General features: G+C 39.9%; 2 protein-coding genes across 2 annotated transcripts in view; both read left to right on the top strand.

Moving 5' to 3' along the window:
- The window catches only part of LOC138023535 (macrophage mannose receptor 1-like), a 40,933-nt gene extending 31,194 nt beyond the window's left edge, over positions 1–9,739 (top strand). The window contains exons 5-9 of the mRNA XM_068870573.1: positions 4,430–4,646; positions 6,266–6,691; positions 7,372–7,541; positions 9,352–9,516; positions 9,602–9,739. Of these exons, the coding sequence (XP_068726674.1) occupies positions 4,430–4,646; positions 6,266–6,691; positions 7,372–7,541; positions 9,352–9,465 (927 nt within the window). The 3' untranslated portion in view covers positions 9,466–9,516; positions 9,602–9,739. The remainder of the gene's footprint in view (positions 1–4,429; positions 4,647–6,265; positions 6,692–7,371; positions 7,542–9,351; positions 9,517–9,601) is intronic.
- The window catches only part of LOC138023388 (macrophage mannose receptor 1-like), a 204,130-nt gene continuing 188,736 nt past the window's right edge, over positions 9,607–25,000 (top strand). The window contains exons 1-8 of the mRNA XM_068870416.1: positions 9,607–9,746; positions 11,129–11,219; positions 12,739–12,966; positions 15,214–15,309; positions 17,019–17,054; positions 17,502–18,006; positions 18,299–18,468; positions 19,510–19,713. Coding sequence (XP_068726517.1) covers positions 9,729–9,746; positions 11,129–11,219; positions 12,739–12,966; positions 15,214–15,309; positions 17,019–17,054; positions 17,502–18,006; positions 18,299–18,468; positions 19,510–19,713 — 1,348 coding nt within the window. The 5' untranslated portion in view covers positions 9,607–9,728. The remainder of the gene's footprint in view (positions 9,747–11,128; positions 11,220–12,738; positions 12,967–15,213; positions 15,310–17,018; positions 17,055–17,501; positions 18,007–18,298; positions 18,469–19,509; positions 19,714–25,000) is intronic.

The following is a 25,000-nucleotide window of genomic DNA, read 5'->3' as shown; positions in this document are numbered from 1 at the left end:
CTCATAAGCGGAAGCGGCTTCTTAGAATATCTTTCGAAGAAGTCATAAGTTAAATTAAAACATGGACAATCTTATGTTTCCTCTCTTCGGTCAGGTTTTTGCTTTGTAAAAGGAGACAATGTTTTTGAAAACATAAAATTCTAATTTCTGACTCATATTTCACTGAAGATTATCGTTGGGTGCCCCTGATGTACGACAGTCAATGGAGGTTTCGTGTGAGCGAGGCTATGCATACTGTTCGATAGGGAGTCTTTAATTTTAAAAATCAATTTTAACCTGCAACATAAACACGATATGGATCTAATAACAATAAAGTATCCTCGTTTTTCTCATGATGTGGTCACTTGTGATGTAGATCGCGACGTTTCGACTGCATACTGCTAGTCTTCATCAGGCGATGAGGCCTACTGGTTACGCGTCAACTTTTAAGCAGGGTGCTCCGCTGTGATTGGTTGGTTTTCAGAAGCTGTGATTGGTGCATTTTCATCCGCGCTGTTTCGGAGTGTTGTTCCTTCGGCGGTCCGCTGTCGTACGGTTCTCCTGTTGTATTGTTTCTTGATCGTGGGCATCCATGCTTCCGGAATTTCTATTCCACTATCCCTGTTGATGCTGTTAGGGTGAATTCTTATAAGAATCGCCTCCTTGACCCTGCATCCCAGTATAGAACCCGCGCCGGGGAGAGTTTTCTCATGTAAACATTCCCAGACAATTGTTGTGACAGGCACGCCTTCATTTTGACAATCCTGGCATGTCATATCCGTCTTCCTGATCAGTCAGCCATGGTCAGCAGATGGAAGGAATCCAGTTATAGTGGTGTCTGAAAATCATTCAGCCACTTGGTCAGACATTCGGTCAATTTATTTGTCTTTTTTTTTTCTTTTTTAATTTTCTCTTTGATTGATTAAGTAGTAGGGTCAAACTTTATATCATATTTAAGCTAATAGATTGAATTGTGCAATCGTTACCTAGTTTGGGAAATGTAACACGCGCAAAGCCCATTAAGCGCTTGGTACGTCGGTACCCCCGGTCTGGTATTGCCTTTTTTGGGAGGTTGGTAACCGCACATGACTGGTATAGTGAACTTGATTCCACTCCAACGGCCGATGATTTTGCTGCCTTTACATCACAGCTAACTGGAGCGGTGGATCTTGCATTCCTTCTGAAAACCTTAAAGTGTAACCATAGTGACAATCCTTGGATAACTCCAGCCATTAAGTTTTTAATTAATGACCGACAGAAAGCCTTTCACAATCTAAACCTGCCCCTGTAGCGGTCACTAAGGCATAAAGTACAACAAGAAATTGCAGAAGGGAAGAAAGCAAAGAAAAAAAAAAACAAAGTCCAGCATTTAAGGAAAGACGACTGGCGCGGGTGGTGGGGTACTGTCAACAGACTGACCGGCAGGTCCGATAAAGCATCGTCTTACTCGCTGGAATGTGATGGTAAAGTCCTGAATGAGATGGAATTATCTGACACCTTAAACAAATTTCCGTTAATGAGGACATTGCACCTTTGGATGCCACTACAATGCAAGCTTTCTTGACGGCCGAGACTTGTGTTCCAACTATCCAACCCCATGAAGTTTGCAAGAAGCTCTTGGCAGTTCAGCCTTTTCTGAAAGAATTCGCCTATGAATTAGCGGAACCTGTCACCACAATTTTTAATCATCCCTTGCTTCTGGAATTGTTTCTGCTATTTAGAAAGATTCAAACATTACGCCAATCCCAAAGATCCAGTCTCCTACAAATGAAGGTGATTTTAGACCTATATCCCTTACGTCTGGCTAAGATTTTAGAGGACTTTGCGGTCACGTGGATGATTGACGATATCAGGAATAGGATCGATCCTAACCAGTTTGGCTGCTTAAGAGGCACATCCACCGCTTTTTGCCTCCTTGACATGATGCACATCTGGTTGTCCTATCTAGATTCACCTAATAAACACCTCCGCCTTTGCGTCTTGGACTTTTCGAAAGCCTTTGACCGTATTGGCCACAATGTCCTGATTAGAAAACTGGTAGATTTAGTTGTTCGACGATGTCTTATATTTATTTATGTATTTATTTATTTTAAGATTTGTACATATAGAATATATACAGGTGTTAGAACAACGGGATATAGCATCCCCTACAAGGTTAAACCACCTCATACCATGGATCATTAGTTTCCTCTCAAACCGAAGACAACGCATAAAAATTGGAGAAGCGTTTTCGGATTGTCTGCCAGTCAATGCCGGGGTACCCCAGGGAACTAAACTGGGCCCTATCCTATTTCTCATCATGATCAATGATTTATTCATATCTACTCCTGAGACGAATCTCTGGAAGTTTGTAAATGACGTTTCTATTTAGGAACGTCTTACTAAAAATGGTGGTGCGGCCTTTCAGTCTAATTTTGACACTGTCAGTTCCTGGGCTCCGATGAATCTGATGAAGCTTAATGCTAAAAAGTGTAAGGAGATGCGTGTGTGTTTCTTTAATTAAAGCGACTCCTCAGCTAACCCTTTTACGAATTGATGGACAAGTAGTCGAAACAGTTCGTTCGGACAAGGTTTTAGGTTTGGTTATCCAGGACAATTTCAAATGGAATCAGCACATCTGTATGATTGTTTCCAAGGCATCCAAGCGTCTGCACATTATCCGTCTTCTACGTAGAGGTGGCGTCAATGTGGCTGACCTTCTTGTTATCCACGTCGCTCTCATACGTTCCGTCCCAGAGTATTGTTGCGTGGTTTGGCATAACGCCCTTCCCGCCTATCTGTCTAGTGAAATAGATCGGGTCCAAATGCGAGCTTTAAGGATAATATACGCATACCCTCGATCCTCATATCAGGAAGCCCTACAACTAAAATCGCTAGACTTGAATATAGGCGCAATGAACTCTGTATGAGGGCTTTCGATAAAATTACCAAAGGCAGACCCTTGTCAACACATCTAACCCCGATAAGGTCTATTGCCCATGACTATTCCCTTAGAAACTCTACCGCTTGGACGTCTTTTAAATGTTGAACCGAGCGTTGTAGGGGAAGCTATTTTCCTAGTACTGTCCTAATGGCAAACGCAACATCTTTTAAAATTAATTGTTAAATGTTTAAATTTTAAAAAATAAATTCTTAGCATAACTTTTCTCAGTAGTTATGATTGAAATTTATGTAACTCTTGTAGGTTTTATAATTTTTAATTATTTTGTAAACCCAGTCCCAATAAGGTTTTTTGTAACTTTCCGAACCTTGTAAGCACATTGTAAATCATTTTTAATGCGAGAATGTGTCGATTAAACGTCTTTATCTTATCTTAATCTAATTATTTCAATAAAGCTTTAATTTTTTGGTATTTAATATTGCTCTTTACTTTTGAGGCCTCAAACTCAGAACGACCTAGTCTGCTACAGATACTCCTGTCCCTTCACTTTATTGCGAAAATAACCGCACTTTGTTGTATCTTAGTCACAGATAAATGGACTTCAATACCGTGTAATAAATTTTAATATGTTAAGAATTGAAGGAAATGTTACGCACCTAATTCGAAACTCTCATCTCATACTTACTTTGGGCAGAAAAAGTGTCATAGAATCAGGCTTCGAAGGCAAACGAAAAATTCCTCACACGGTATTTGGGGTAGTACAATCATCTATTACGACTGAGACTTGTAAGCAATACCCTTCGGGACAGCAGGTCCGAGAAGTTGTAATTTGGCGTGAAGACAAACCCCTAGAAAATCGAGCTGGAAGATTTCGCGTGCTTTTCACGGTCTCCTGAATAACTCCGCCCCCTAGTTACTTGAAAGCCAGTTATGCTGAGCCAATCAGCATTCTGGCACGTGCTATGAAGGCTGTCAATTGACACCCAATCCTTTCACGTGTGATTGACATGATACGTCAATCATTTTTCGCGCGCAGATTATGGCGGGAAACAAAGAAAAGCGATTTAAGCGGTTTTAAAATTAATTTTTTTTAGAGTGTTTTTTTTTGCGGAAAATTTTACTTCACAGCCTACCGATTTAAGAGTAGCAAAAACAAAAAGTTCGAACGAGATGCCCAAATTTACCTTTATCGAGAATTTAATCAACTTCAACTCTAAACTACCTTTTTTGTAGGAAATTTTCGCTGGTGTTAATGAACGTTCTTGAAATTTACGCGATTTGAAGGAAAATTTGCTTCCCAATAAAGGAAATTAACGCGAAATAAAACAGACTTATTGTAAACGTTCTAAATATAATAAGGTAAACCATAAGAAAACAGATTTAATGCTCCAAAATAAGTGCACATCTACAGAAAATGTCTGAGATATGCGTAGAATTCCATCATCTTTATTTTTTTATAATATTTTGAAAAAGTGTATATGAAGTGCTATACATTTGGATAAATAAAATTAATATATAATGTACTTCAGCAGACAGTCAGTACAATTTTATTTTTTTACTTTGTATCAGACAAGTTGGATTGGATTAAGTGATTCAGCGGTGGAAGGGATCTATAGTTGGGAGAGTGATAATTCCCTTGTCAATTATACTCATTGGGCAACCGAGGAGCCGAATGATTTTGGTGGGGTGGAGGACTGCGTTGCAGTGTACGCGGGTGTGTCAGCAGGATTTTGGAATGACGACTATTGTGACTCAGAGCACTATTACATCTGCGAGAAAGTTCAGGGTATGTCGACTTTATCGTGCTTCCTATGTTTTGCATGTATCTTCTGATCACCTAAGTTCGCGCACGTAAGCCACACACAAAATACTTCAGCTGCTCGCATGAGCTGATAAAACAAAACTGGTGACCGGAAATATTAATTGGTTGCAAGAGCATTGCACCAGCATTGCAGAGGTCATGGGTTCGAATCCCGTTGAGGATTTTTCATATAAGAGACAATGAAAAATTCATTTGGCATCAACGGGATTCGAATCCATAGCGAACCATCTGTGATGCCGGTCGATGTTCTATCACCTGAGCTATGAAGCCACAATACAGTTACTTAAATTGTTCAGATAATTGGGAGGAACACTTTTTCCTTTTTAACTACAGCCCGCACTGTAAATATTTAACAACTATTTACCGAAGTGGAGGTGGCTTGTGGTGGATATTTACCGAACCGCTAAGTGGCGCGGTAATTAAATATCCACCATGGCCACCAGCCACTGCAGTCACTCAGGTGAATAGCTGTTTGAGAATATGCTAAAACAGTGACTAATAGAACGCAAAAAAGATGATTTTAATTAGTTCAGTTATTCCTGTAACGGATTACACTATTTTCGTGGAAAATCCCGCGCGAGTTGCTCGATCAAAGGGGAATGGCAACGGTTAGTCGGAGTGAAGGTCGCAAATTACAGAGCGCCTTTAACGCCCTCCACAGTTTTAGTACATACAGTACATTTATTTCATAAATATATAAATTTTCTTTTAATGGAGTCAAGCACATCATGAACTGAAGTCAAGTAGGCCGTGCAGTAGAATGTGACTTGCTCCTCAATTGAACGATCATCTGAGAGATATAATAAGATGGATTCATTCTCGTAACCAGAGCCTCGGATCGACCCAAGGCTCTGGGAAACTCTATGTCGGAGAACATGCGCTGTAGGGCTCTTATAGGCAAAACTTGGCTATTTGAACCTTTCGGTGCCTGCTCACTACTCGTGCTAACATGAATGCACCAATTAAAGACGCTTTTGATTGTTCTTCACGAAAACCAATGACAAGACACTTTGTTTCAGGTTTCCCCAGAGCTCTTCTCTCCCTCAGTCAAGAGAAGAGCTCTGGGGTCGAGAGTAAAGATGGATTATGCTTCTGTACATCATTGTTTTAGGAAGTGGGTCCCCCACGATTGATTACGACGGGCAGTTGACGTATCTCGTTTTGTTTCTTGTACTCCATAGCGGGAATAGCCTGCGTCGCAGACGTAATTTAACTCCGGTACGTAACGTCTGCGGAGCAGCGCCGAAATCCTTGTTCTGGACCCCTAACGGACTCAACGAACCAGCGGAAGTGCGTTTCAAATTTTCCTTTAACCTGATTGGCTATTACCAGTCTTGTCAAACAGTTGTTATTCTTAACAGACCAATCATGGCGCGTACTCAAATCCCGTTACACTGCTAGAGGCCCAGAACAAGAATTTCGCAACTGGTTCGCAGAAGGACCGAACCAGAGGTTTGGTCTCGCCTGTGGCGCAGGCTCACTTGACAATATTTATACTAAACTTGTGAACCAATGTCATGAATATAAAAATAAATCTTAAAATAGTGAAATGATCGCTGGTTTATCACTGTATTCATTTTAAGGTCGCAACATCTGTCCTGTTAACTGGAGGAATTTTCGGGATTTCTGTTACAAGTTCAATGTCCATGGAGCTCAGTATAAAGATTGGCGAAGCGCTGAGAACATCTGCATGTCTTCAAATCTATCCACCGAACTCCTCAGCATTACCAGTGAAGCAGAACAGGTGTTCATCTTGAAGCAGTTGAGGGACATGAGAGTCTCCAGACAAGTGTGGCTTGGATTAAATGACCGCAAAGTAGAGGGGCGATATGAGTGGACCGATAAGTCGGTTGTCAAGTATAAGAATTGGGGGGCAAACCAACCACCAATGGGAGGTTTATCTGCACTGATCTTTGATTGTACAGTTATTGATCCCGATACTGTGAATGGAACATGGAGTACATCGTCTTGCTCTAATTTTCGAGGCTACATCTGTAAGAGAAGATTAGGTAAGCAGATGAATTAATCTGATTATCTACCATAAATACCAAGTTGAGTTGTTGGAGGAAATACAATGTTATCTGCTAAAGGCTTGGGATGCTTGGAATTCCAGAATCCCGCTAACAGTGCTCCTTTGTATTGTCATTTAACAATTATTGTCTGGTTTGGGGCATACAATGTTAACTGCAGTGATGCTAGATATGTTGCCTAAATTGAGGCAAATATGCTTCAAATTACGCCTCTTTTTCTGATTCAATAGATGTCTTTTAACTTGTATTGTTAAGTTGATTAAATATTTGAAGTTGATACCCTTTTGTTTTTTGTGGTGAAGAATAATGACCAACTAAAACAAAAAGGTGTCGATTTTGACATGCACTTTTATCGTTAAAATTTGCAACTACTGAATCCTCATGATCAAAAGTTACTGATGAAAGTTTTCAGACACCTCAATATATTCCTTACAAAATTAATTATAAAATGTCATTTACCTAAATAAAAACATTGCTGACTATGGCAATATTATAACATGCCTCTTGGGATCACTAGTTAGGGCCAACATGTGGTCTTTGGTATGATTATATGTTAAAAGAAGAAAAAAAGTAATGTACTTTAACTTGGATACATGTCAATACAGTGGGAACTGGATCTCTTGAAATCATTATTAGTGAGTAGAAGGAATTTTTTTCAGGTGTCGGTCAGTGCAATTCTCCGTTTGGAATGGAAGACGGCCGCATTGGCGATAATCAAATAACTGCCTCAAGTAGCTTAAACGTCTCATCTCGTGCAAGCCAGGCACGTCTTCGGCTTCGAAATGATAATTCAACCATCGGAGCTTGGTGTGCTGCACATAATAAAGTGGTGAGTGACTCACCTTACACCCGTAACTGACTACAGTGCTGGGTATTTCACCAAAGGTCGATTTCTTGCAATAACTTTGATTTCAAATAATCTTGGTGTATCGACTTTTCTCTACTCGAAATCTTTGCTGGCTTGAAGTAATCTTCTTTCCATAAATTAATTTAGTTTCTTGTCCACGGGGGAGAGATATAGTGATGCCTTTCTATTTGTTCATTTCCAGCCTGAAGTAGTCACCTCTTGGTAACAACTTTTGTTTCTTTATATTTGGGACTCGTCTCTTAATTCAGTAAAACGTGCATCGCAGTTTTGTGGATGTCGATGCTTGATCATGAGTATGCATCTCAGTCAGTTATGTGGAGACTTAAAGTGGCACGAACGTCAAAGTTTGGCTTAGTTTATGGCTTTACGCTAAGTAAGGACTGGTTTTTTTTTTCGGAAAAAGAGAGGTATTTGTCGTGCAATTTCAATCTCCACGACAGACCGGATGGAAGGGGCTATAAGGATGTTGTCTTTAATGTCAAATGAAAGGGCTCAAGGTTCTTGCGTATATGTTAACAGACGTCAAAAGCTCTCCACCTGTCCGTCAAAGACATCGCTACACCTACAACATCGGTGCGAAATTTCAGTGGAGTCCACGGTCTCATTCATGCTATCCAGAGATTTTCCTTTCGTCCTGAAAGCGTAATTGGGGAAGTCAACTTACATCAACTCACGTATAAGGAAATACTTCCTTGTGTTGATATTTCATGCCTTTATTACCTTTATTACGTACTTGTAAGCTGGACAGATGTAACACATTACTTTACGGCTTATCACAGTGTCTTATTAAGAAGCTTCAGCTGATACAGTCTTGCGCAGCTAAAGTCTTCATCAGTCTGGATTTCGGATTCCGGATTCCAAATTCCTTCACGTACATCGGGCGACGACTTCCCCTTATGTCTTAAGTACATGACTGATCAGTTAGAATAGTATACTGGTCTCTACTGGGATTCGCTCGTTACACTCCTCCAATAAGTTACAACTTAAAGTGATCAGTAACAACTTTTTGATGGACAATATTTAATTTTTTGAGAGGCTGTAGAAATAAACCTACTTGAAAAGAAGAACGATAAAATATAGGGGAATCTTTGCTACATTTTTGCCTCATGAGTATAAGCCCATCGTTGTCTAATTACTGAGCCAATAAATCAGTTCACACTCACTCATCCTCATCTGGCCCATGAGGACTCTTGAGGCCAGCCAGAATATCAGGCTATCCATCCCGGTCTGACGCCGATGCGGCAGCAGCTCTCCATGTATGCCCATCCATGCTTGTTTCTTACCTTCTCCACGGTTCTTCTCCACGTCTCTCTTGGTCGACCTCGAGCGCAATTTTACCAGATAATTTCTGAGTACTGACGCTTTGAAAATTCGAAATTTTACAAACAAAGGTATATATTGGGATCATTAACGCTTTTTCTTCCCACCCAATAAATTTATTGGGTTTTATGGCTAATAACTCGCTCGTTATCAACGTCAAAATGCTTAAAATTTAAAAAAAATTGACGGGAGTTTAACGCGTTCTTTTACCTTTTGAAGTCAATTTGTGGATAGCATGATGCTTCTTCTGTCAGCAAACTCGTATGTTAATGAGACATCTTATGCAATGACGTCAGCCAAACTTTGCGGTGAACATTTTTTTGACAAAAGGAAACAAAATGTTCCGAATTTCAAAACGCTTTTGGAGGGCCCATTTTTTCATTTGCTTTGGCTGTTAACTAATTTGACTTTGCTTGTAACGTTGTCATTGTATATATTGTTCAACCCAAAGGGAGAATATCTTCAGATTGATTTGGGGCGTTGTCCGTCAGGTCCAACACATTGCGCTTCAAGGCAGACCAGAGTCCTCGGACTTCGTGAAAACTTTTTATCTCAGATATGTTAACAATGGGCTTGACTTCAACAACTACGCTCAAATGCTACTGTCAAGTACAAGGTAAAAAATGATAGATTTTTTAGCGTCGAATTATAGCAGATTCTCTTACGTCTTCCTAATATCTTTGTTGTCCTGTTTATCGTAGATTCTGACGGGGAATCGTGACGCGAAAGTTATCTCCAACGATGGCCTTCCTGACCCCATTAATGCAAGGTTCATAAGAATCTATCCTTTGACCTGGAGCAACCGTATTTGTATACGGACTGAGATCTATGGATGTGCATCGCAGGGTACGTATAGTATATGGTTGCCGTATTGAAAAGACGGTAGGTTGGAGTGGCTTTATACAATCTACAGAATGAAACCTTCTTTGCAGTGATTAGTTGACTAACATTGCTACGTTGTATTTCCTCTATTTCTCAAGACATATTGTTGTTATTAACTTTAGGCAATAGATGATCACTAAATTTGATTCATTCCCATTAAGTCTTTTTCTAGATACTTTTTGTGGCAAATATAATTCCTATTTCGAGTGAGTTCTTAGCTTTCCACGACATGATTCTTTCATTTATCTATAGATGTCGTTTTTTTTGCAATGGCAGCGTCGAGCAGGAATTAACGTAATTCCCCTAGTGAATAAAGGCACAAAAAGCGGGTACTCGCTACAGATAAAAGTCATCGTTTTACCTCCCAACCCCTCCCACGACAAGAAAACTCTGAGTTCGCTCCTGAAAGCCGCACATGAACTTCAATTAAGAGAAGTTTTGTATTTAGTATTCGTAATCAAAATTATTAGGTAAAAGACCATAAAAAATGGGTTTGACGAGGAAATGCAACACGTACTGCACGTCAATCTTAATTTTGTCGCATTTCTTTTGCCGTTCTCTTACTGGCAACGACGCAAAGTGAAACAAATTGAAAGTATTTACGAGAAGTGAGCACCGAACGATGAGCTTCCAACTTTCTTTTCGAAATGCCTACGCCGTTTTCCACCAGTTTTATTCCTAGAAAATTGCAGAAATACTTGGACTGCTAATCGCAAAATGATTATTAGAATACAAGCAAAGAGATATCAGAGAAGCAGATTTAAAAATCACCTCAAGTGAAACGCGAACAGCAAAGTGACCATAGTAGTAATAGAAGGCATCCTTCTGTCTCGAGAGACAATGCTATGTCCCATGTAGTCATTGGGACTGCAGAGAGCAGCGCGATGCGAATGGCTCAGCAGCCTGATCCTTGCATGATAGTTTCTGCCGCAGCGGACAAACACAAATTTAGAGTGCAGGGTTGTCCGCTGCGTTTCGCCTGCCTCGCTTTCCTCCTTTCTCTAATCTCCCTTCAGCTGTAAGATCCACTTTTCTTCGCCCCTCTCTTGACCCCACTACTTGACAAGCGCATCGCAGCTGTCTGTCTCACGCTTGCAGACATCCTTGAAGCGCAGTGCTGGCCGACCTATTGGGCGGCATCCTGTTGCCAGCTCACCATACAAGAGGTCCTTTTGTATACGGCTGTCCATCATATAACCATGATTTTCCCGCCATTTTTCGCGTGATTCATGTCTCTCTATTTTTCAGTTGACGTAACCTACAATCTGGTGCATTGCACTATTCTCTCCTTACCTTGCGGATTTAAGTCCAAATGACACTTAAGTTCTTCATTCCTTGTTTTTTAGCGTCTTCAAAGAAATGCGGCGTTTGGCTGGGAAATTGGACTTGATGACAACTGCTACCAAATTAACTCAAATCAGTGGAAAATTTGGGCAGGTTTGTATTTGATTGAATAGTAGTTGTCCAAGTGAAGGACTCTTCCTTTGTTTTCTAGCTTGCAGTGAAGGGCTATTTGCGAATTTTTAGCTGCCATTTTGAATTTCTGAAGGAGAGGAAGAATGGAGAGAGGATATAAATTGTTACCAAGTGGGTGGTCAGAAGCAGAAGAGGTGATAAAGAGTGTGTGTGTGGGGGGGATGGGGGAAATACGGCGTTTTTTCGTTTCCACGTCGCATCCCTCCCAACAGGCAAATTAAATAGAGGTACGTGGCTTCCCCCCAAGAACATGCCTGTACTGCAAGATACCGTTTTCACTTTTAGTGTGAGACCAAGACTTCTGAGAAGACATATGTATATATATATATATATATATAGAGGGGGAGAAGAGAGAAGAGGGAGAGGGGAGAGAGAGAGAGGAGAGAGAGAGAGAGAGAGAAGAGAGAGAGAAGAGAGAGAGAGAGAGAGAGGAGAGAGAGAGAGAGGAGAGGAGAGAGAGAGAGAGAGAGAGAGAGAGAGAGAGAGAGAGAGAGAGAGAGAGAGAGAGAGAGAGAGAGAGAGAGAGAGAGAGAGAGAGAGAGAGAGAGAGAGTTGCATATAAACTGGAGAGGAAGGCAAAAACTTCTCGAAGGTCCAGGAAATTTCATAAAAACGTTTCGGCCCTCGGCCTTCGTCAGTTAAATATTTTTTAAAATAGAGTACAAGTTAAAAATCTAAGGGTAAAATGGCCTAATTATTACAGACTAAAAGACTAACAATGGCACATGATTCACTGTTACTCCGAGTTTCGTGCTTACGCACTCATCAGACAGTATTGTCAGACAGTATTGTCTGAGTGCGTAAGCACGAACTTCGGAGTAACAGTGAATCATGTGTTGGTTTCATTAGCCTCACCTTTCTACGATTTAGCTCTACACTTATGTGTATTGAGCACTATTTAACAGTGTTGGCAGCCTTATTATTATTATTATTATATATGTATATATAATTTCTTTTTTTGAGAACGTACACGGTTCAAAAGATGCATTCATCTAGCCTTGTCTTATGTCAGCTCTCCATAGGGAAGTTTAATTTTCGGTAACAGTTTTCAGATTTGCACGGTGCAGCCAGAGAGAATGGTTTACAATAGATATTTAACTTGAAGGACTCAAGTTAATTTTATTATTATTATTATTATTATTATTATTATTGTTTTTTTAATGAGGAAATTGCATGCGATTGCTGTCCGCGTAAATTTTCCGGATTTACTAACTTTGGAATCAATCGGCATTGATCTGTTACGTCTGAAGAATTTTGAAATCAAACATGAGATAATTCTATATTTTGCCCTCTCCGTAGCTTTATTAGTACTGTGCTAGCTCGTTATCTTGTCTTTGTATCAAAACATGCGAACTGCGTCAACCTCTGACGTCAAACTACAGTTTGCTGTCCGCCGTAAGTCGGGAATTAAAGGCGTTCCCTGGTTGTCTTTCTTCACTTTTATAGCATTGTCCTCACAACGATCTGTTTTACTGTTTAGATGCTCGTGCAACGTGTTTGAGTCGTGGCGGTGATCTTGTCAGCATAGTAAGCGTCCGGGAGAAAAACTGGCTGAATGATCGTTTGAAGGCTCTGAGTAGCTGGGCCTACACCTTTTGGATTGGTTTAAATGATCGAGATATAAGTAAACATTTCTATTGGAGCGACCGAAGCCCATACAGACTCACTGCTTGGGATCGTGGATATCCGAGAGATTATAAATTACAAAGTAAGTCTTATAGGGAAGATATCTGTTTACAAACATGCTTTTGCTATTCAAATTTGCCAACCACAGGAACAAAAGAGCCTTTGTTTCGACAGCCATTGAGGCTCTGGTTGGCACATTAATGACAATAGGTGACGTCAACAATATCTTCCCTATTGGCAATCACGATTAAAGAACCAAAGACAATACCTCATGGTGACATTGTTTTCTTGAACCGTTCTGTAATTTCCTGGCCGCGATTCTTAGCGATTTTCCAATGCAATCAATCCGGAAAGAGGTGGGGCGGTAACTTACTATAGGACCTGATGAGACGAGGCAAGTAATTCTGGATCTTTGAATCAAGCAGAATTTTAAATTCAGCAAGCATGCCGTCTGTGGAAAATATAATCCGTTACATTTGCTTATCATACGGCGCTAATAATAAGCTCAAGTAATGTTTATCTGTCGCGTATCCAGACCACTTTCCGTTGCTTTATACGAACACAATTGGGACAGGTGACCGCTTTCTTTTTTTCGTAATACGTTTTCAAAGTAAGACAAAGTAAAGTTATTCTCGGTTTTCACATAATGTCACGGCGGCCATGTTGGAGCCCCGGCCAAATCCTCCGGGAATTCAACTCTATTATTGTGCAAACGCTTTCTTTTGTTTTCGTTGAAAGACATGGTTGTTGATCGCGTGAGTGAAAACCAACAATAGCAATAGCCCGAAATGAAAATATTACAATACTCTTTGTTTGTCCACGCAAATTTTGAATAAGCGTTGTTTCCAGTTTCACGTGGGACTTACAATGGTCCCTAGGGAAAACAAAAACAATGCATATTCAAAATTTGGGTAGACAAACAAAGAGTATTATGGTATTTTCCGTTTTGGGCAGCACGGCTTCCTCCTAAGTACTGAAATATTATAGTAGTTGTTTTATCTTAAAAGGGGGAGGGGAGGGGGGGGGGGGGGGGGGGTTTGGGGATTAAAGTTAATTCACAAAAAAAAAAAATAAAAACATACAGTTTTCCAAAAATGCGGTCGACAATGATACCAAAAACAGAAAAGCATACAGTTGTAAAATCACAACGGGCAATATTCAGTTCATCCCTAGTAACGTATCGTAAGGTATCCCTTCGGATACGTCCCAGGAAACAGTGCATGGCATCCGGGGAAAAGGTTCTAGAGTATAATGTAAAGTGCTAGTTTTCTCCCTCATATGAACCATGTGAGCGTTACCTCTACTAATGGAAATGGGGCCACACAAGGACAGAGAAAAACTCTGACCAGGGTGGGAATTGAACCCACGACCTCACGACCTTCGGGTTAGATCACTGCTGCTCTACCGACTGAGCTACAAGGTCAAATGGGAGCAGGTTCACGGCAATGAACATGTACACCTTCCTTGTACTTGTACATGTTCAGTGCCGTGACTTTAACATCTTCAGTTCCCACGGCCTGCTCCCGTCTGACCTTGTAGCTCAGTCGGTAGAGCAGCGGTGATCAAACCGGAAAGTCTTGGGTTCCATTGCCACCCATTTCTATCAGTAGGGCTAGCGCTCACATGGTTCATATGGGGTAGTAAACTAGTACTTCGCATTACACTCTAATCAGTTAAGTCTGTTCAAATATAAGTGCTACACGGCCAACCTTAAAAAAAAAAAAAAACGGTTTATTCTAGCTGAGGACACCTTTTGAAGTATCTGTTAATTTCTCTTTATCTATGCCTAAGGTTGGTGTTGACAAAAGTCAAATTGTTGATGCTGAGTTGTCTGATTTTCCTTACCTATATATGTATGACTTGAATTGCGCTGTCTCTTGGGGACTTTTTATCAAGAACACGACGTGATATCAATAATTAATTAACTGCCTGTTGGAAGTCATTAACGAAATAGAATTCCATGCACATAAATTAAAAAAAGAAAGGTATAATAAGTCTTTAAGTTTTTTTTATGAGACTGTGTGTAAACGAAAAGGATTACACTAACCCCCGTTTACGTTATAGTAATAAAGGGGAGTCAGGGCGGCTTAGCGGTTATGAACCGTGCCTTTCACTTCTGCGTTTCCGGTTTAACCCTCGGCCTCGAGGTCGTATGTGTGTTGAGTGGCTCTCACTTTGACTCCTTGGGGTTTTCTCCGAGTATTCTGGTTTTCCTCCCTCATCAAAGTCGACTCTCAGTCAATTACATCCGGCTACGGGCGGATACTTTTGATAGGGATAACCTCTGGTATCCTTCCCTTCACTGAAGTGAATGAATGTATTACCTTAGACTACAGGGCCTGTGTGGAGATTGATGCATCCAGAGGAGCTTGGAGAGATGTCAGCTGTGGTGAATACAGACCATTCATTTGCAAAAAGAAAATGGGTGAGAAAGGAATGCGATTATCTTTAATTATATGTGATTATTTTTGATTTTTGGTTTAAAACAAAGTTGGTTGGAGCGTGTTGAATGTAAATATGATTCATTGAAAGCAGCGACGATGTGTCCCTGAATCTGGCTAACGCTGCTGTTTAACATTTTAATTAACGATGTTTTCCATTGTAAATGTACGTTAACGATTAAAAATACATTGAGCTACTAAACCTGCCTCTGTCGCTGTTTTCTAAATTTTTTGTACAGGATTGTCACATATGTGATGTTTCATAACTAGAAAGCTTTCATGTCCTCGGACCAACCAGAAAACAAATCTGATGTTCCAGTCTTAAAAGAATGTCAGACTATACCCTTAAGGGTTAGCAAACAGCAATAAGCATGCAATTTTAACTTTAAAGTTAAGATTCAAATGCACTCTTTGAAAGTGCATTTCTGCATTTCTAGGTAATCTTGAGGACCATCTTTCCTTAATTTTCTCAAATTTACTGCACAATTACGACCTTTCTGCGACCTTCCTTAAAGGGGCTAGGTCACGATATTTTAGGTAATTTTGTTAATTACGAGCTCTAAACGTCAAATTGGCAGAGCAAGAGTCTTTCATTTGCAAAATCACGGCCACACAACAACTGAGAATGTTTTTCCAGCTGTGTAAAAGACATTTTGATATAGATTGATATAAATTTGAAAAAAGGTGAGCCGACGTTTTTCAAATTTACCCAAATTCAATCCATTTCAATCCTCTCCAGTTTTGTCCATCCATGTCCCTTCTTGGCTTCCCTGTGTTTTGGTAGAGTTCTTCTATAGTTTTGAACAGTTATTTTGATATTTTAGTTAATTCTATGACCATTCGATCAGTGCTGAAATTGCCTAAAATTGCGTAACCTAGCCCCTTTAAAGTGCTGCTATGATGAAAAAATCAGCTCTCGTTTTTCTTCACATTTCGAAAGCATTTGCGTTGATGACTGAATAGGCGGAATTTTTTGTAGTAATTTCAAGAAGTAGACTATATATTTGAACTCCACTTTTTTAATCTAACGGTCCGCCATTACTTGGTGCGGTTCCGACTGATAACCTTTCAGTGATCTGGATCGAGGAGAGGATAAAGCGACGTCATTTACTCACTAGCTTTAAAATGCAGTGTGTGAATGCAGCTTAATTAGTGTGCAGCACGAGGGTTTTTGCCTTTCAGATTTGTTGAATATTTCTAGCATTTATGCCAAAGTCATACAGATATGAGAGCAAATGCAAAGACTTAAAGCATTTTTACACAGCCTATTAAAAATAAATTGTACTGGAAAATAAAGCAAAGTATGTCCTTACAGGAAGTCGTTAGGGAAATAGCGATCGGCTAATTCGTGTTCTGCATACTAATTAAGCCGCATTCACAGACTCCATTTTTAAGCTAGTTATTAAATGACGCCACTTTTTCCTCGATCCAGATCACTGAAAGCTTATTAGTCGAAACTGCATCAAGTAATGGCGGACCGTTAAATTTAAAAAAAGTGGAGTTCAAATAAATAGTCTTCCATTTGAAATTACTACTAAAAATTCCGCCTATCGAGCAATCAACGCAAGTGAAGAAAAATGAGAGCTAATTTTTTCATCGTAGTAGCAGTTTAATGCGGTAACGTCTTTCCCTACCTAATTGATGTTTGTGTTTTGTTTTTGTTTTTCCTTTTCTTCTTTTTTGTGATCATCAGTTTCCACGGACGGTAATAAGTTCCCTGTGACAGGCAGTAAGTAGTTCATCAAAAATGCCATGTAAGAATAGTTTTACCACCAAGACGTTAATGAAGAGTATTTTTAGCGCAAAATTACGTAATATATAAGCGCATTCACATCTAAGAAACTGAATGTGACCACAGTTTCCGCGTTTATCTACCGTTAAAGGAATTTCCAGTTCTAACTTGTTCTTACACATGATCGTATCTTCCAAGGGTATATGGATGATGTATTCCCACTGTCCGAATTTAATTGCGAAAACAAGTAACCCTTTGAAACTGAAAGCTTCTCGATGTCTCAACGAACTACGAGGTGTATTTATCCTGCAACAACATTTGTCAAAGTTATCCTTTAATCGTTTCCTTGATTTGAACGCACATGTTTTGAAATATTGACTAGTATTTAGTTCTCAGCAACGACCCTTAGCGCTTCCCTACTGAGGCAATGGTTATGTTTTTCAGACTGGATCAGTGCAACCAGTTACTATTGGCCACTGAATGCACTTGTCGACAATGGAACTAAAGTAGCAGGAACCACCCCAGGTTATGTCTATGGGAACATAATGAACAAAACCGATGGCTATCAAGTCGGAAGAGATGCTTTATGGTTTGCCAGTTATAACGCATGCGTAGAAACCGGTCCATTTTCAGATGGTTGTATCACAGACCCCAGTCAATGCATTAACGGTATCACAGTTTCGTTTGTGGGGCAGTTTGAGGATGGTGCACAAATGTGGACCAGAAACACGTTCATCGTAAACACGATAGGAAACGAAACACTGCTTCAAGGGAAACCTGGATTTGCAGTGTATGTCGCAAACAGTCAGCTTTATGTAACGGTCGTTACTCCAACAAAGTACTGGACGTTGAATGAATCACTGACCACTGGCAACACGGTATGGCAGCACGTGATGTTTTGCTGGCAACTGGAAAAGGGTCTAGCATTGTACATAAATGGAACAGAAAGGTCAGTGACAAATTTTGTAATGCTTTAGCTATAGTGGGACTTACACTCCACACACACAAAAAAAACTATTTCAATGGTTCAGACTGTTTCAATCAAAAACAGTACTTTAAAAAAGAAATGAAATATGTCAAGCTTACCTTGATTCCTACAACTATTCAGTCTTATAACTATACTGTTGCAAAGAAGAAGGCACTTCTGCATAAGATTGTACTTCAGCAGTTGAAGAAATAGTTTGTTTGCCAAGGACCTGTTTTTATCTTTCACATAATCATACGTGTTTTTCCTACTTTAGATCATCACTTCATCAAGGAAAATCTTCCGTTTATTCTGGTAATACAAGTCTTTCACTGATTGTGGGCAGCAAGTCAATTCAACGGACAGCTGGTGGTTTTCTGGTTCGTTCATTGGCCTTATGGAAAAGATTTTTCTCTCCTCGAGAAGTGAACAAAATATATCTTGCTGGTAGGAATAGATTGTATAAAGTTAAGGGTTGAATGAGTAAAATCATCAAGAGGACTCTGGACACAATTTACAGCGCACCATCAGGACAAATGTTTTAGTTTTTGAGATGATCTGTGCCTACGATCAACGAATTTGTTACAATAGCATGTCACACGCAGTTGTATATTTTGTAGTAAAATATTGTTATTGAGCGTTTGGTCCGCTTGAAGGACGTTTGTCTGTGCATATTGTGCTACTTCAAAATTTCGTCTTAATTGTGCTGTCAGAGTTAACACAGCAAAAGTCGTTTTACCCACAGCTTCTTTAGTCAGACACACATGGGGCTCGCCCCAGTTGTTCAAAGGGTGGAAAGCGCTATCCACTGGCAAGAGAAAATAAAGGGGGAAGAGAGGACATGTCCCATAGATACCCTTTTCCATAGGTATATGTCTCAAGTTATTTTTAGATTGACTCCCATGCTGTACGGATCCCAACGAGATGAGGTAACAGCCAATCATGTGGCTGGAATGTGTTCCGCGTGGATAGCCCATGCTCAGAGAACACATTGCCGCCATATGTTTTGCTGTTGCCTAGCGTGGGAGAACGTGGGAGTCGATCTAAAAATAACTTAAGACATGTTACCTATGGAAAAGGGCATGTATGTGGGATGCCCTTTCTTCCCCCTTTATTTTCTCTTGACACAAGATAATTCAATTGGTTTTGCTAGTGTTTGTCCACTGGATAGTGATTTATCCGGTGGATAGCGTTATCCACCATTTGAACAACCGAGAACTCATCCCGAGAAGACCGTTGATCAACAACTATTTTGCAAAGTAAATAACCCTCTGAAAACAGAAATGCCAAGATGTATCTAATGCCACACCAGAAATAACCTATGGACTCCTGTATAGTTACGTTAGTCTCGTCATCTTTGAGAAGGAATTAGCCGGATATTCCCTGAGAGTAGAGTAGGGAAAACTCTTACTCCTAGAGCTTCGTGATTCACAGTGCTACGCATTCTTGAGTGTGGCAAAATTGTTTTGTTTTTTTTTTGTATTTTAGAGCTTGGTAGTTGTCAAACTGGTTGGAATGTATTCGGACAATTCTGTTATCAGTTCAACCAGGACAAGAAATCCTGGCATGCTGCAAGACTGGCATGTGTGAGTCAACAGGCAGAGTTAGCCAGCATTCATTCCCCAGTCGAGCAAGCGTATATAACGTTAGAAGTAGCAGCTTATGGATTGGATGCATCATCAGCTTGGATTGGTAAGAAATTCTTTTTGTTGCTTTTTTTTTTGTCTTCTGAACTGTTTGCCTGTGCTTCGTATGTACTTTGCATGTGTATTTAAATGGTAGTTAGGCCTATTCTGGGGCCTTAAGTCGCCATAATTCACCTTAATTCCACAAACAAAACATACCTTAAAGTTAGCCTAAAACAGATGGCAATGAGTCAATAAAGTAGTCGCAGATCAAGGGAGGCATCTTAATGTAATTGTCTCTTGGTTGTTTTCCAAAAGAAGAATAATGGGTGAGCCAGGGGTTGCCTCCCGATACCCATTTGAAAGGTGCTGCCATAACACATAGGAGAGGCTAGAACACACAAGAGGACATGCAGCAGAGATACATGTAAGGGTTTGCAGGAATCATGTAAGTCCCGATTAAATATCTGTGACAAGCCCTTTTTTTACTCTTGCCTTGTAACATGTATCTCTAATGGAGACACCACAAGCGAGATTCTGTCTCCACACATTTTATTGTTGGCAAGATATTATGCCATTTGCTTGTTACAAAAACAAGTATTAAACATGAAAGTCCATAAAAATAGTTCAGTCTTAAGAGTCAATGTCAGTAAAAATCAGATATGATCATCAAAATCGCGGGCACAGCCATAAAATCGATCTCGCTCATACTTTTTAAATTGATAGACCCTTTACCAAGTAACCAAAACAGGGTTAGTTTTGTTGTAATATTCATATTTTTTTTAGAGTAATTAAATAAAAACGGTTGAGTCTGGATCGAGCCAAATTTCGACAATCAAAATATCGAAATTTTGTCATGCCCATGGTTTGTCAGCGGAAATCGAAAATTATCCGTGGATTTTCCTTCTTTCCATATACCCACACGAAATTTTGGGTATGTTTCTGGTTTGTCTGAGGTATGTCTGAGGTATGTTCTGTGTGGCTCTAGTATGTTTTAGGTATGTCTTTTTTTCAAAACATACCTAAAACATACATTAAAAACATACCAAAAAAGTACTTACTTTTTTAAAGGGGCATTACATACCAAAAACATATCTTAGTGACATATTATAAAAGTAGGTAAGTTGTTAAGAGAGAAATGACATACTGAAAACATACCTTACAGACATAGCAAAAAGGTAGCTACATATCTTAAAGCAAAATCGGAATATATAAAGTAGCTACCTTTTTGTATGTTTTCAGTATGTCATTTCTCTCAGGACAACCAAAAACGTGGCTTGAAAGCTCTGGGAGAAATGACATACCAAAAACACATCTTTCCAAGATATCAGAAAAGTAGCTCAAATCTTACGGAGAAATGACATACCAAAAAAGTAGTTCAAAATCGATCTTTAATAATAATTTATACCAAAACCAAAGCTTCAAGAGATACCAACATTAATTGAAAAAATGAGCTTAACTTCAACCTTAAATATAACAAGATTTGGTCTTATTCAGTCTGAATGTTAATGTGATATTTGTCGAGTTAAAACTTAGACACTGTTCTAATATTTCTCACTTTACATTAAAGGGGCCAAACATTGACCATAAAATCACTCTTGACACGGATAAATGAAAATGAAAGCTTTTATTCTGGTCATTCTATAGACTGTGACAAATATCATCAACGGATTACCTTATTATAAAATGTTTGATGAGCTGATGATCGGCCTCATTTCAAAGGAACATGAAGCATAACTCTTGAGAATTACACACTCCAAGTCAGCAATTTATCCTGTCAACGAACACCTGTATCTTTCCACATTTGTTTGAGTATGAATTCGCTTGGAATCTTCTTTACTTTCCTTCAAGTGCTTAAAAATCAATATTGTCAGGTAATCAATCCCCCTGGTATCTTGCAACAAGAATATCACATGCCACAAAAAAACATTGTTGAAGTTTAGTGGATGTGACACGGAAATTGAGCTTATTTTAGCAAGGAGGGCCTGTTTCAGAACACCAGTAAACATCCAGGAAATGACAGTATGTCCCCTGCACCGTGAACGCTTGGGAATTGGTTGGCGAAGGTCACCAAGACAATATAGTGTTCGCGAGCAACTATCGGGACGTAATGGCACATCAAAGCAAAAAGAGGAGCGAGGCTGTACGTTACGTTGTTACAGTCGAAGCTTACATTAGAAGCCACAGAAAACTTCGTTCCAGTTGGTTCAGGTAAACAAATGTTTTATTTGTTGAATATTTGTAGCATTTATGCCAGAGTCATACAGATATATAGTTTTGAACAGTTATTTTGATATTTTAGTTAATTCTATGACCATTCGATCAGTGCTGAAATTGCCTAAAATTGCGTAACCTAGCCCCTTTAAAGTGCTGCTATGATGAAAAAATCAGCTGTCGTTTTTCTTCACATTTCGAAAGTATTTGCGTTGATGGCTGAATAGGCGGAATTTTTTGTAGTAATTTCAAGAAGTAGACTATATATTTGAACTCCACTTTTTTAATCTAACGGTCCGCCATTACTTGGTGCGGTTCCGACTGATAACCTTTCAGTGATCTGGATCGAGGAGAGGATAAAGCGACGTCATTTACTCCGACTAGCTTTAAAATGCAGTGTGTGAATGCAGCTTAATTAGTGTGCAGCACGAGGGTTTTTGCCTTTCAGATTTGTTGAATATTTCTAGCATTTATGCCAAAGTCATACAGATATGAGAGCAAATGCAAAGACTTAAAGCATTTTTACACAGCCTATTAAAAATAAATTGTACTGGAAAATAGAGCAAAGTATGTCCTTACAGGAAGTCGTTAGGGAAATAGCGATCGGCTAATTTAATTATAGTAAAATTTAAAAACGTTTTTCTGGCTAAAAATGTTACTAACAAAAAGTACAATTGATAAAAATGAGAAAAGATGGATGGAATGATAAAAAGACTTCATCATCTCACTCGTTGATCGAAGACTGCAGTTTAGTCAATTCATCGCTTGTGTTTATTTAATAATATTTTATCCAATAGGTAAGTTCATGCCATATTTTACTTCGCAATTACTTTGTTGGTTTAAGAATATCGAAGGTACGTTCTATGTACTCCTTTAAGGACGCGCGGCATGAATAGTTAAAAGCCCGGTAGGAACATTTGCGTAGTGTGAGATGCTGGGTGGGGCCTGGGGTGTCCAGGCCACCCTCCTCCTTGAAGAAATATAAGAGTCAAAGGGCGCTTAGGCGGCGGACATTTTGCATTTTGAAATTTGTTTTCCTTAGCCCCACTGGTTTTGGGGCTCGGAATCCACTTTATATGTAAGCCTGGCTCTGGCAAGTTTTCAATACTGTGAGCATTTTCTACAAAAGCAACATACAAAAAGTTATGAGCAGCAGCGGGGGATGATATACCAGCTGATAGCAGCCAGGTAGAGATAGAACTGTTGGAAGCTTTACCTGAAAGTTGTTTTAATGCCAGTCACTGGAGCACAAGAAGACAAATATTATCAATTATGGCAGACAAGATACCGTTGAAGGAACTCCAGCACTACATTCCTGGTGTTACCTCCTACAGATTTAACATAGCGAAGCATCTCAAACTACTCCATGGCAAAGGAACAGTTGTCCTCGTTGACGTTGCTAGGCGTATGAGAGTTGACTATGCACAAGTTGATCATTTCCTGAGTTTTATCCAAGCTCCCATGTTGTTCCAGACCTTCCCTTTGGGGAAAAAAATGTTGAAATTGTCAACGGGGTATGTCATTAAAACACCCAACGTTGTCCGCATGTTGATACCGGAACGAGTCACGCAGCAGTATTATCAGCTCTGTAAAGGGACCGGGTTCACGCCAATGCGCAAGAGCACTTTACTCCGAGTCGTGGATGCATGCTCCGCATCAGTCCGCAAATCCCTTCAGAGCCTGGACAACTTTTCTGCCTAGGGTTCTAACACCTTCGATGATCTTTGTGAGACGGTGGACAGAATAGCAGACTGAGCCGAGTCACAGGCCTGGGCTAAGGGAACAAAACAAAAACTCCGGGATGCTAAACACTATTTGAGAGCTGATCACAAAGTAAGGCTCTTAAGCTAGGTAATGATTGGGTGAAGGTTTTCCTCATCAGCGTTTGGCCATAGAGTACGGAAGGAAATATTCCAAAACAAGACCAAAAGGCCCTCCCAATTGAAACAAACCCCACATTTTTGAAGACAAAAACTTCTTTGCTCATATGCCAAATAATAAATTGTATTTGACCAGTAACACGCGCTCTAAGTGTTAGTGTCCGAAGTTAAATTAAGGTGAAAACGATCTCAGATTTCAATAAGTTAGCAAAATGACCCCCAAAAGGGGTTTATAGGTTTCTTAGCACACCCCCCCCCCCCCCGCCAAGGACAACGTAAACGATGCCAACTTGTTGTTGAGAGCAACTTGTAACTCGAATATTCCCATACCGCCAAACTAATGAAAGGGATGGGGGGACGTTCACAGCCCTGATGAATTATACTGTAGAGATGTAGCCTTAATAAATGACATTTATTTGTTTTCTGTTAAAGGTTCACGTAGCTATGGCTTCAGAGGTTGTTGACCACTGCCAGTCATTCGCATTGAGTGACCCTGATAACGGTCTGTTCCTGACGAAATGCAACCATGATCGTGTTGAGATTTACTGTGAATGCTAGAAGTTAAACGAGGTTCTTGCTGACATCGAAATTGCCTGTAGCAAACTCGTATCTGAGGAAGAAAGAGAGGACACAATGTTTATGTTCCAGCAGGTAAAGGATGACCTCATGGCTTGGAAAGCGCATCAGCTAAGATCAGTTAACCAGGATCAAGCAAAATTTGATGCCTTAGGTATTCTTAACCACGATTCACCAATATTGGTCATGGACTGGGCAATGGAATACTTACAACGCAAATTTAGAGAATCTCCATGCGACTGGCTCGCTAAACGTAGCATCCCATGGCATATCACTGTTGTTCTTACCCGCCGAGATCAAAGTTGTCCTCTTGAGAAGCAAACCATCGTGCATGTATTCCAGAGCTGCCCTCAGCTATCTTACAAGATGTACTCGTTACACTAAAGGAACAGCGTCCAGAACTAGAGAAAGTCTACTGCAAACAGGACAACGCTGGATGTTACCATTGTGGTTCAACTATTGTTGGAAGCACATCAGCCAGTGGAGCATTGGGTGTAAAGGTGGAAAGGTTTGACTTTTCTTATCCTCAAGGTGGTAAGGGCGAAGCAGATCGTCAAGCCGCTACTATAAAAGGCCAAATCGGTATTTATTTAAATGAAGGGCACGATGTAAACAGTGCCGCGCAGGTGAAAGAAGCGATTGAATCAAATGGCGGGATTCCTGGTGTAAGTGTCAAATATGTAA

Source organism: Montipora capricornis, chromosome 1 (genome assembly GCF_036669925.1).
Source record: "Montipora capricornis isolate CH-2021 chromosome 1, ASM3666992v2, whole genome shotgun sequence".
Lineage (NCBI taxonomy): Eukaryota > Metazoa > Cnidaria > Anthozoa > Scleractinia > Acroporidae > Montipora > Montipora capricornis.
Note: the sequence above shows the minus strand (reverse complement) of the source record. Positions and strands in the feature narration are given on the sequence as shown.